The sequence below is a fragment of the Theropithecus gelada genome, chromosome 9, assembly GCF_003255815.1.
Source record: "Theropithecus gelada isolate Dixy chromosome 9, Tgel_1.0, whole genome shotgun sequence".
Taxonomy (NCBI): domain Eukaryota; kingdom Metazoa; phylum Chordata; class Mammalia; order Primates; family Cercopithecidae; genus Theropithecus; species Theropithecus gelada.
This window is the reverse complement of record NC_037677.1, coordinates 54,396,630-54,408,086: the sequence shown is the minus strand read 5'-3', so window position 1 is coordinate 54,408,086 and position 11,457 is coordinate 54,396,630. Positions and strand designations below refer to the sequence as shown.

Sequence of the window (11,457 nt, the reverse complement as noted above, 5' to 3'; positions counted from 1 at the left end):
CATGGGCTAGGGGAGCTTGGGGCTCAGGGCTGAGCCAAGTCACAGGGCAGACAGGTTGGCCTGGATCAACCTGACCACGCTCAGCTGGAACAGTGACTTCTTCATTGTCTGAATCTAAACCAGGAACCCAATGGGGCTTCCTTAGTGCCTGTGTAAGGGCTTTCGGCTTTCACTGCTAAGGAGCTTGCTAGGGACAGGGTGGGTGACCTCAGCCATGGGAGGATTTCTCTTCTTACAGACCTGGAGTTCCTCTTTGGCAGGTTCTGTGCTCCCCTCAAGGGTCCTTGGAGATCCTCTAGCCTGAGTGCTCTTGGGGAAATGTGCTGTGTAAACACCATGCCCATTTCCTGCCTGGAGCACAGGTTTTGTGGTAGGGCTCTCAGGGGTGGGAGGAAGCCTGGCAGCCCCCACACCTATAAACGCTGCTATCTACCTTGCCTTCTGACTTGGAGGCAGAGACCCAGGCAACTGGAGGCTCTGTGTGTGGGTGAGTTTAGCCCCATCCCCTGGGTGTTCTCCAGCTTGAGGATCACAGGCAGACAGGACCAGCCAGCAGCCACAGGCCTGACCAAGGCCCAGGCTGGGAAGAAGGGTGACTCCCCATCCCCTACTGGGAGGTGTTTCACAGCACAGTCAGCATAGATGACCTGCAAAGATCCTCATGTTTGTTATCTTCTTTGGCCAGATCCATCCCTACAGGGTTCAGCAGGGTCTACAGGAGGGGCAGTGAGAGAACAGACCCCAAAAAGAAAGGGGACTCCATCATGACCACCTTGAAGGGGGCCAGGCTGCAGGCCCCATTCATCTCTTTTCATTCTCAGGTTGCTGATTTCTTAGAGCCTGAAAAGAAGGTAACTGAGCGTATGAGGGACAGATGGAGTGAGTCAGTGAGTGAGTGACCTCATCCTTGCTCCTAATAGACTGGGAGGGACAGGGCAGCTTTTCTGCAGAGCATGGAAGATTCGGCTGAAGTCAGAGAAGTGAAGCCAGTTTCCCAGGGTAACAGTGAGGCACTGACAGAAAGGAGACTACAGTGGAGTCCAGGTCCCCGGGCTCCCCAGAGTTCCTTACTCTTCCTCCTCCTCAGCAGCCTGGAGACCCCACACCTCCAGCCGGAGGCCTGAAGCGGGAGACCATGCCAGGTGCCAGATGATGCTGGGAATTTTCCTGGGTGCTTCGGGTCTTCCCAGCACTCTGGTCTCGCCTGCCCTGCCTCTCGGGCTCTGCCCAGCTTCCTGAGTCCTGACAGAGCACAGTGGGGGAGATGTTGGCAGAGGCGGCAGATGGGCTCATGGCCAACCCTCCTGCAGGAGCAGCAGCTGGAGCCGGAGCCATGTGGCTGTGCCCTCTGGCCCTCACTCTCACCTTGATGGCAGCCTCTGGCGCTGCGTGCGAAGTGAAGGACGTTTGTGTTGGAAGCCCTGGTATCCCCGGCACTCCTGGATCCCATGGCCTGCCAGGCAGGGATGGGAGAGATGGTGTCAAAGGAGACCCTGGCCCTCCAGGTACTGTGCTGGAGACCCCACCCTCTGCTGAGGGACACAGACCCCTTTTCAGAAGGCCCGTCTGTCTAGGTCCCTAGGCTGTGGGCCATAGTGAGCTGGGTGGGACCTGGTGGGCTCCTGGGGCCCTTAGGATGGCGCATCCGGGAGAGTCTGTCCTCATAGTGCCCATGGAGTGACAACTGGGACAGCCCCAGTGATAATGAGGGTCGAGTCTCACTAGCTCCAATCAGTTGTGGGTGACGGATCCCACACATCCATGTCTCTTTTCTCTGCAGGCCCCATGGGTCCGCCTGGAGATATGCCATGTCTTCCTGGGAATGATGGGCTGCCTGGAGCCCCTGGTATCCCTGGAGAGTGTGGAGAGAAGGGGGAGCCTGGCGAGAGGGGCCCTCCAGGTGAGCAGGGTGGGGCAGGTGGGCAGTGGGAACACGGGCACAGCAACCCTGAAGTCCGTTACACAGGGCTGATGGGGATCAGACAAACCCTGCAGCTTCCCCAAAGGCATTTGGCTCAACCTAAGTAAGAGAATGTGAACTTGAGGGAGAAAGCCAAAGTGTCTGGGGAGTGTGGTCACAATTCAGGTAAGGGCAGGTGTGGGAGGTCCTCCATGCCTCGTGACCGCCGATGGGGAAACACGGAGTCAGGTGTGGAACGAGGAACAGCACTGGGAGGTGGGGGAGGCGCGTCCTGGGATGCAGTGCTGGGGGCAGTCTGAAGGGTGAATGCGGACCAGACATCCAGGCAGATGGTGTGATCAGGAGCCCACAGGCAGACGGGAATTTGAAGCTCAGAGCGGTAAGCAAGGCCATCAGGGCAGCGCAGAGAGCATCATGCTTGCCCTTGGTGGAGGGTGCGGGAGAGGGACTTGCCCCACAGAGGCGGGCAGACAGAGCCACTCGAGGGACAGAGCAGGAAAGAGGACAAGGGGTAGGGGTCTCAGCAGGGGCAAGGCTTCGCTAAAGAATAGGGGACCGGGGGTGTGGAGACACACTGGAGTCTTGTGGACCCTCTGAGCCTGGGGCCCGGGTGATGCCTAGCAGCAATGAAAGGGCAGAGTTCCAGGATTGCAGATGGCAAAATGCCTCCGTGGCAGCAAGTGGGGGTCTTCACTGGCCTGCCCCTCCTTCTGTGTGGGGCGCTCTCCGCAGGGCTTCCAGCTCATCTAGATGAGGAGCTCCAAGCCACACTCCACAACTTCAGACATCAAATCCTGCAGACAAGGGGAGGTAAGAGGACCCTCTGGGCCTCACAGGGTAGGAGTTTCCCACAAATTCCCCTCATTCTCAGCAGCAGCTTCTAGAACATAGAGATCACAAACAGGCTCGCACATGTCAGGTCTTGGGGAAAGGAATGATGCTCGCTTTTCTGATGTCTTTGAATGGCCCAGAGGAGGCAGAACCCGACACACTTCATTCCCCATTTCATAGGAAAGCAAGTTCTCCGCCCGTCTTGCTTTCCACTGAATCCCAGGAAATGGCACCGTTTCTGGCAATAAGTAATTGTTAAATAGATGAATGAATAAATGGATGAAAGCCTAGAAGAGAATTTAGAAAACTGCAATTGGAAGAGGAAGAGAAGACACAGAGAGAGGCAGAGATGGAGAGACTGGGGAGAGTCCAGTAGCAGAAAGCCCAGGTGAGGGAGGTGGCTTAGAGGCAAAGCAGTCAATGGCCTGACCCAGTCTCCTCTGCTCCCAGCCCTCAGTCTACAGGAGTCCATACTGGCAGTAGGAGAGAAGGTCTTCTCCACCAATGGGCAGTCTGCCACTTTTGATGCCATTCAGGAGGCATGTGCCAGAGCAGGCGGCCACATTGCTGTCCCAAGGAGTCCAGAGGAAAATGAAGCCATTGCAAGCTTCGTGAAGAAGTACAACACGTATGCCTATGTGGGCCTGATTGAAGGTCCAAGCCCTGGAGACTTCCGCTACTCAGATGGGACCCCTGTAAACTACACCAACTGGTACCCAGGGGAGCCCGCGGGTCGGGGAACCGAGCAGTGTGTGGAGATGTACACAGACGGGCGGTGGAATGACAGGAATTGCCTGTACAACCGACTGACCATCTGTGAGTTCTGAGAGGCATTTATGCCACGCGACAGGGAGGATCCTGTCTGGCCTTCAGCCTCCATCCCGAGGCTCCACTTGGTCTGTGAGATGCTGGAACTCGCTTTCAATAGAATTCACTTGTGGCTATTAGAGCTGAAGGCATCCTTAGCCACTTCATTCCCCTAATGGGCCCTGACTCTTCCCTGGCCAGCCTTGACACTTCCCTTGCAAACCCTCCCAGCACTGCACCCCAGGCAGCCACTCCTAGCCCTGGCCTTCGGCATGAGATGGAGCCCTCCTTATTCCCCATCTGGTCCAGTTCCTTCACTTACAGATGGCAGCAGTGAGGTCTTGGGCTAGAAGGACCCTCCGACGTCACACAGAGTGCCTGCCTCCTGGTCCCCTCTGCTCTCCCTCTGCAGCCCACTTCCTGCCCAGTGCCATCAGGATGAGCAGTCCTGGCCAAGCATAATGACAGAGAGAGCAGACTTCAGGGAAGCCCTGACTGTGCAGAGCCAAGGCCGCAGTGGAGATTCTCTGGCACTCTGAGGTCTCCAGGGCAGGCCTGGTCAGGCTCTCCATGAGGTCAGAAGGCCAGGTGGTGTTCCAGAAGGGTGGTGGCCAGGCCAACCCCATGACTGATGTGTACGATTCACTCCTTTGAGTCTTTGGATGGCAACTCAGCCCCCTGACCTGAAGACAGCCTGTCTAGACCTCTAGGGTGACCTAGAGCCACCTCCAGATGTGACCAGATTAGCTTTCAACTGATGAACAAATCTGCACCCAACTTCAGCCTTCAGTGGGCATTCACACCACCCCCCACACCCCAGGCTCTGCTTTCTCCTTTCGTTAATCCATTCACCCAGATATTTCATTAAAATTATCGTGTGCCAGGTCTTAGGATGTGTCGTGGGGTGGGCTAGGTACCCAGTGACAGTTGAAGATTTTTTTTTTCCCTGAGCCTATGTCTTCATCTATGAAATGGGAATAAGAATCTTGTTGCCATCACAGTTATTACCATCCCCCCGGCTACCAAAATTACTACCAGAACTGTTACTACACACAGAGGCTATTGACTGAGCAGCTATCATTTTCCAATCGCCTTGACAAGCACTTCTAATACAGCTTATTATGTCCTATTCAATCTTCACACAATGTCACGGGACCAGTATTGTTTACTCCATTTTCTATAAGGACACTGAAGCTTGGAGGAGTTAAATGTTTTGAGTATTATTCCAGAGAGCAAGTTGCAGAGGCTGGATCCAAACCCCTCTTCCTGTACCTGAAGCTTATGCTTCCAGCCACCCCACTCCTGAGCTGAATAAAGATGATTTAAGCATAATAAATCATGAATGTGTTCACATGAGTTTCCATAGCTTTGGTTCCAAGAAACATCACATTTCTGTATTTTTGTAAGTCAAATGAACTCTGGCTCTGAGCTCCCACTTTCCTCAAGATTGGAAAATTCAATCTCAAGATGTGCTTTGTTTGGTGGGAGGGGCGACCTGCTCTCCTCCCTGAGATGGTGCAGGGGGATGGGGAGCTACAGACACCATTCAGAATACATGGGCATCATGAATCCACATGGTCAATTTGTGGGTGGGGATACCATTTCTTCTGTCCCCTTCTCAGCCACCTGAATGATTTCTGCAGCCCAGCAGTGATGGTGGCACTCAGGGCTCAGTCCCAGGCCTCACTGAGCCACCCTAGTCTCAGGTCTGCATGGAATGGGACCACTGTCCCATGACCCAGGGCTACACAGGAATGTGACAATGTCTCCAATTGCTTGAGGAGGCAGCTACATATGTGTGCCACCTCCCTCTTCTCCCCCCGTAACACCTGTGAACACTCTTCCTCAGTGCATGTATTACTGTTCTTTGGTGGAAGGAAGCTCTGGATCAACACTCAGAAAACCAATGAAAATGAGGGGAACAATTTTTCAGTCTTTCATGAGTGATAATTTTTATTCTGGTCACCATTCCACATGTGCCTAAGACCCAGCACACAAATTGTTGAGGCTTCTTCAAAATTAAGAAAAAAAACAAGTAGAAGCATGTACAGATGTATCTCGACTTACGACGGGTGACATCCCAATAAACACTTTGCAGGATGAAAATATATTAAGTGGAAAATGCATTTAATACACCTTACCTACCAAACATCATAGCTGAGCCTGGAGTAACTAAAACATGCCCAGAAAACTTATGTTAGCATGCTGTTGGGCAAAATCATCTAACACAAGGCCTATTTTATAATGAGGTGTTGACTGTCTCATGAAATTTATGGAATGCTGGGCTGAAACTGAATGAATAATTCAGTTATATGTGTACTTGATGTATGGCTTCTACTGGATTTGCATTGCTTTGAAGTCATTGTAAAGTGGAAAAATTTTAAGTCGAGCAATTGCAAATCCAGGACAGTCTGTATTCCCAATTTTATAGATAAATACTTTAGGCCTCTGAAAATTGGTATCTTCTCATTTCTTTTTTTTTAATTTCCAACTTTTATTTTAAGTTCAGGGGTACATATGCAGGATGTGCAGGTTTGTTACACAGTTAAACGTGTGCCATCGTGATTACCTGCACAGATCATCTCATCACCTAGCTCAGCATCCGCTAGCTGTTCTTCCTGAGACTCTCCCTCCTCCCACTCCCCACCTCCAACAGGCCCCAGTGTGTGTTGTTCTCCCCCATGTGTTCATGTGTTCTCATCATTCAGCTCCCACTTTTAAGTGAGAACATGAAGTATTTAGTTTTCTGTTCCTGTGTTAGTTTGCTGAGGATAATGGCTTCCAACTCCATCTATGTCCCTGCAAAAGGACATCATCTTGTTCCTTTTTATGGCTGCATGGTATTCCAGAATGCATATGTACCACATCTGTCATTGATGGGCATTTAGGTTGATTCCATGGCTTTGCTATTGTGAGCAGTGCTGCAATGAACATTTGCATGCATGTGTCTTTATGGTAGAATGATTTATATTCCTTTGGGTATATACCCAGTTATGAGATTGCAGGGTCAGATGGTAGTTCTATTTTTAGCTCTTTAAGGAATTGCCACACTATTTTTCACAATGGTTCAACTAATTTACACTTTACCCAACAGTGTATAAGCATTCCCTTTTCTCTTCAATCTCACCAACACCTGTTATTTTTTTACTTTTTAATAATAGCTATTCTGACTGTTGTGAGATGGTAGCTTATTGTGGTTTTGATTTGCATTTCTCCAATGATCAGTGATATTGAGCTTTTTTTATATGATTGTTGGACACATGTATGTCTTCTTTTGAGGAGTGTCTGTTCATGTCATTTGCCCACTTTCTAATGTGTTTCTTTCCTTGTAAATTTGTTTTAGTTCCTTGTAGATGCTGGATACTAGACCTTTGCCAGATGTATAGCTTGCAAAAATTTTCTCTCATTCTGTAGTTGCCTGTTTACTCTGTCGATAGTTTCTTTTGCTGTGCTCTTTAGCTGAATTAGATCCTATTTGTCAGTTTTTGCTTTTATCACAATTGCTTTTGGTGTGTTCATCATGAAATATTTCCCCGTGCCTATGTCTTGAATGGTTTTACCTAGGTTTTCTTCTAGAGTTTTTATAGTTTTGGGTTTTACATTTAAGTCTTTAACCCACCTTGAGTTGATTTTTGTATGTGGCATAAGGAAGGGGTCCAGTTTCAATTTTCTGCATATGGCTGGCCAGTTATCCCAGCACCATTTATTAATAGGAAATCCTTTCCCCATTGCTTGTTTTTATCAGGTTTGTCAAAGATCTGATAGTTGTAGGTGTGTGGTCTTACTTCTGGGTTCTCTATTTTGTTCCATTGGTCTATGTGTCTGGTCTTGTACTGATACCATGCTGTTTTGGTTACTATAGCCTTGTAGTATAGTTTGAAGTCAGGTAGCATGATGCCTCCAGCTTTGTTCTTTTTGTTTAGGATTGTCTTAGCTATTCATGCTCTTTCTTGGTTCCATATGAATTTTAAAATAGTTTTCTCTAATTTTGTGAAGCTTGTCAATGGTAGTTTAATGGGAATAGCATTGAACCTATAAATTGCTTTGGGCAGTATGACCATTTTCATGATATTGATTCTTTCTATCCATCAGCATGGAATGTTTTTCCATTTGTTTGTGTCATCTCTTACTTCTTTGAGCAGTGGTTTGTTGTTCTCCTTGAAGAGATTCTTCACTTCCCTTGTCAGCTGTATTCTAAGTATTTTATTCTTTTTGTGGCAATTGTGAATGGCAGTTCATTCATGATTTGGCTCTTAGCTTGCCTGTCATTGGTGTATAGGAATGCTAGTGATTTTTGCACATTGATTTTGTATCCTGAGTCTTTGCTGAAGTTGCTTATCAGCTCAAGAAGTTTTTGGGCTGAGACCATGGGGTTTTCTAGATACAGGATCATGTCATCTGCAAACAAAGATAGTTTGACTTCCTTTCTTCCTATTTGAATATTCTTTATTTATTTATCTTTCCTGATTGCCCTGCCAGAACTTCCAATACACAAATAGGGGTGGTGAGAAAGGGCATCTTCGTCTTTGCTGGTTTTCAAGGGGAATGCTTCCAGCTTTTGCCCATTCAGTATAATATTGGCTGTGGGCTTATCATATATGGCTCTTATTATATTGAGGTATGTTCCTTCAATACCTAGTTTCCTGAGAGTTTTTAACATGAAGGGATGTTGAATTTTATCAAAGGCTTTTTTTTGCATCTATTGAGATAATCATGTGGTTTTTGTCTTCAGTTTTGTTTATGTGATGAATCACTTTTATTGATTTGCATATGTGGAACCAACCTTGCATCCTAGGGATGAAGTTTACTTGATTGTGGTGGATAAGCTTTTTGATGTGTTGCTTGATTCAGTTTGCCAGCATTTTGTTAAGGACTTTTGCATCAGTGTTCATCAAGAATATTGATCTGAAGTTTTCTTTTTTGTTGTATCTCTGCCAGGTTTTGGTATCAAAATGATGCTGGCCTCACAGAATGAGTTAGAGAAGAGTTCCTTCTTTCAATATTTTGGAATAGTTTCAGTAGGAATGGTACCAGCTCTTCTTTGTACTTCTGGTAGAATTAAGCTGTGACTCCTTCTGGTCCTGGGATTTGTTTTGGTTGGCAGGCTATTTATTACTGCCTCAACTTCAGAACTCATTATTGGTCTATTCAGGGACTCCCTTTCTTCCTAGTTCACTCTTGGGAGGGCATATATGTTCAGGACGTATTTATCCATTTCTTCTAGATTTTCTAGTTTGTATGCATAGAGGTGCATAGATCTCTGATGGTTGTTTGTATTTCTGTGGGGTCAGTGGTGATATCCCCCTTATCATTTCTGATTTTGTCTATTTGAATCTTCTCTTTTCTTCTTTATCAGTCTAGCTAGTGATCTATTTTATAAATTTTTTCAAAAATCCACCTCCTGGATTTGTTTATATTTTTAAGGTTTTTCGTGTCTCTATGTCCTTCGGTTCTGCTCTGATCTTGGTCATTTCTTGTCTTCTGCTAGCTTTGGGGTTTATTTGCTCTTAGTTCTCTAGTTCTTTTAGTTGTGATGTTAAGTTGTTAACTTTCTAGTTTTTTAATGTGGGCATTTAATGCTATAAATTTCCCTCTTAACACTGCTTTAGCTGTGTCCCAGGGATTCTGGTACATTGTATCTTTGTTTTCATTAGTTTCAAAGAAGTTCTTGATGTCTGCCTTAATTTCATTATTTATCCAAGAGTCATACAAGAGCAAGTTTTTCGATTTCTATGTAGTTGTGTGGTTTTGAGTGAATTTCTTCATCTCGAGTTCTAATTTGATTGTATTATTGTCTGAGAGATTGTTTGTTATTATGTCAGTTCTTTTTCATTTGTTGAGGAGTGTTTTACTTCCAATTATGTGATCAATTTTAGAGTGAGTATGATGTGTCAATGAGAAGAATGTATATTCTGTTGGTTGGGGGTGGAGAGTTCTGTAGACATCTTACAGGTCCACTTCATCCAGAGCTGAGTTCAGATCCTGAATATCTTTGTTAATTTTCTGTCTCAATGATCTATCTAATATTGTCAATGGGGTGTTAAAGTCTCCCACTATTATGTGTGGGAGTCTAAGTTTCTTTGAATGTCTCTAAGAGCTTGCTTTATGAATCTGAGTGCTCCTGTATTGGGCACATATATATTTAGAATAGTTATCTCTTCTTGTTGAATTGAACTCTTTACCACTATGTAAGGCCCTTCTTTGTCTTTTTTTATCTTTGCAGGTTTAAAGTCTGTTTTGTCAGAAACTATGATTGCAGCCCCTGCTTTTTTCTGTTTTTCATTTGCTTGGTTAATTTTCCTCCATCCCTTTATCTTGAGCCTATGTGTGTCTTTGCATGTGAGATGGGTCTCTTGAAGACAACATACTGATTGCTCTTAATTCTTTATCCAGCTTGCCATTCTGTGTCTTTTAATTGGGGTCATTTATTCCATTTACATTTAAGAATAGTATTGATATGTGTGGATATGATTCTGTCATGATGATGCTAGCTGCTTATTTTGCAGACTTGTTTATGTGGTTGCTTCATAGTGTCTCTGCTCTGTGTACTTCAGTGTGTTTTTGCAGCGGCTGATAACAGTTTTCCTTTCCATATTTGGTGCTTCCTTCAGGAGCTCTTGCAAAGCAGGTCTGGTCATGATGAATTTTTCTTGTCTGAAAAGGATTTTTCTTGTCTGAAAATCCTCAGCATTTTTTTTTCTGAAAAGGATTTTATTTCTCCTTTGCTTATGAAGCTTAGTTTGGCCAGATATGAAATTCTGGGTTGGAAATTCTTTTTTTTAAGAAAGTTGACTGTTGGCCCCCAATCTTTTCTGACCTGTAGTGTTTCCACTAAGAGGTTCACAGTTAGTCTGATGGACTTCCCTTTGCAGGTGACCTGGCCTTTCTCTCAGGCTGCTCTTAACATTTTTTCTTTCATTATGACCTTGGAGAATCTGATTATTATATCTTGGAAATGATCTTCTCATGGAGTATCTTACTGGGGTTCTCTGTATTTCCTTAATTTGAATATTAGCCTGTCTTGCTAGGTTGGGGAATTTCTCCTGGATGATATCCTGAAGTACGTTTTCCAACTTGGTTCCATTTTCCCTATCACTTTCAGGTACCCCAATCAGTGATAGATTCAGTATCTTTACATAATTCCATATTTCTTGTAGGCTTTGTTCATTTCTTTTCATTCTTTTGTCTCTATTTTTATCTGCCTGTCTTAATTCAGAAAGCAAGTTTTCCAGTTCTGAGATTCTTTCCTCTGTTTGGTCTATTCTGCTATTAATACTTGTAATTGCACTGTGAAGTTCTTGCAGTGTATTTTTCAACTCTAACAGGTTGGTTATGTTCCTCTCAAAATTGACTGTTTTGGCTGTCAGTTCCCATATGGTTTTATCAAGATTCTTAGCTTCTTTGCATTGGATCGCAACATGCCCCTTTAGCTCTGCAAAGTTTGTTATTACCCACCTTTTGAGGCCTACTTCTGTCATTTCAGACATCTCAGCCTCAGCCCAGTTCTGAGCCCTTGCTGGGAGGTGTTGCAGTCATTTGGAGAAAAAGGGGCACTCTGGCTTTTTGAGTTTTCAGCTTTTTGAGTTTTCAGCGTTTCTGCATTGATTCTTTCTAAACTTTGTTGGCTTACCTACCTTTGATCTTTGAGGTTGCTGACCTTTGGATGGGGTTTTTGTTGTTTTTCTTTGTTGTGGTTGTTGTTTTCTGTCTGTTTGTATTTCTTTTAACAGTCTGCCCACCCTTCCATAGGGTTGCTGTGGTTTGCTAGGAGGCTGCTCCAGATCCTAGTTGCCTCAGTTCTTCCCATACCTGGAAGTATCACCAGTGAAGATAGTCCCAGGGAGAGATCAGAGCTCTGTCCATAATATGTGCTAACGGGAGTGGCTGGAGGGCCTGGT

General features: G+C 45.6%; 1 protein-coding gene across 10 annotated transcripts; it reads left to right on the top strand.

Annotated features, from left to right (window-relative positions):
• The first annotated feature begins 443 nt into the window (after positions 1–443).
• On the top strand, positions 444–4,895 carry SFTPA1 (surfactant protein A1). 10 transcript variants are annotated; one of them, XM_025397682.1, is made up of 6 exons: positions 444–487; positions 822–851; positions 1,311–1,505; positions 1,781–1,900; positions 2,654–2,731; positions 3,203–4,895. In XM_025397682.1, the coding sequence occupies exons 3-6, from the start codon at positions 1,334–1,336 to the stop codon at positions 3,577–3,579; spliced, it is 747 nt and encodes a 248-aa protein (XP_025253467.1). In that variant the 5' UTR covers positions 444–487; positions 822–851; positions 1,311–1,333; the 3' UTR covers positions 3,580–4,895. The 10 variants fall into 10 exon arrangements, with proteins under 10 accessions (XP_025253467.1, XP_025253470.1, XP_025253468.1 ...); XM_025397685.1 differs by having other exon boundaries at positions 445–487; positions 1,311–1,418; positions 1,841–1,900; XM_025397683.1 differs by having other exon boundaries at positions 450–487; positions 822–891; positions 1,311–1,418; positions 1,841–1,900.
• Positions 4,896–11,457: the final 6,562 nt, after the last annotated feature.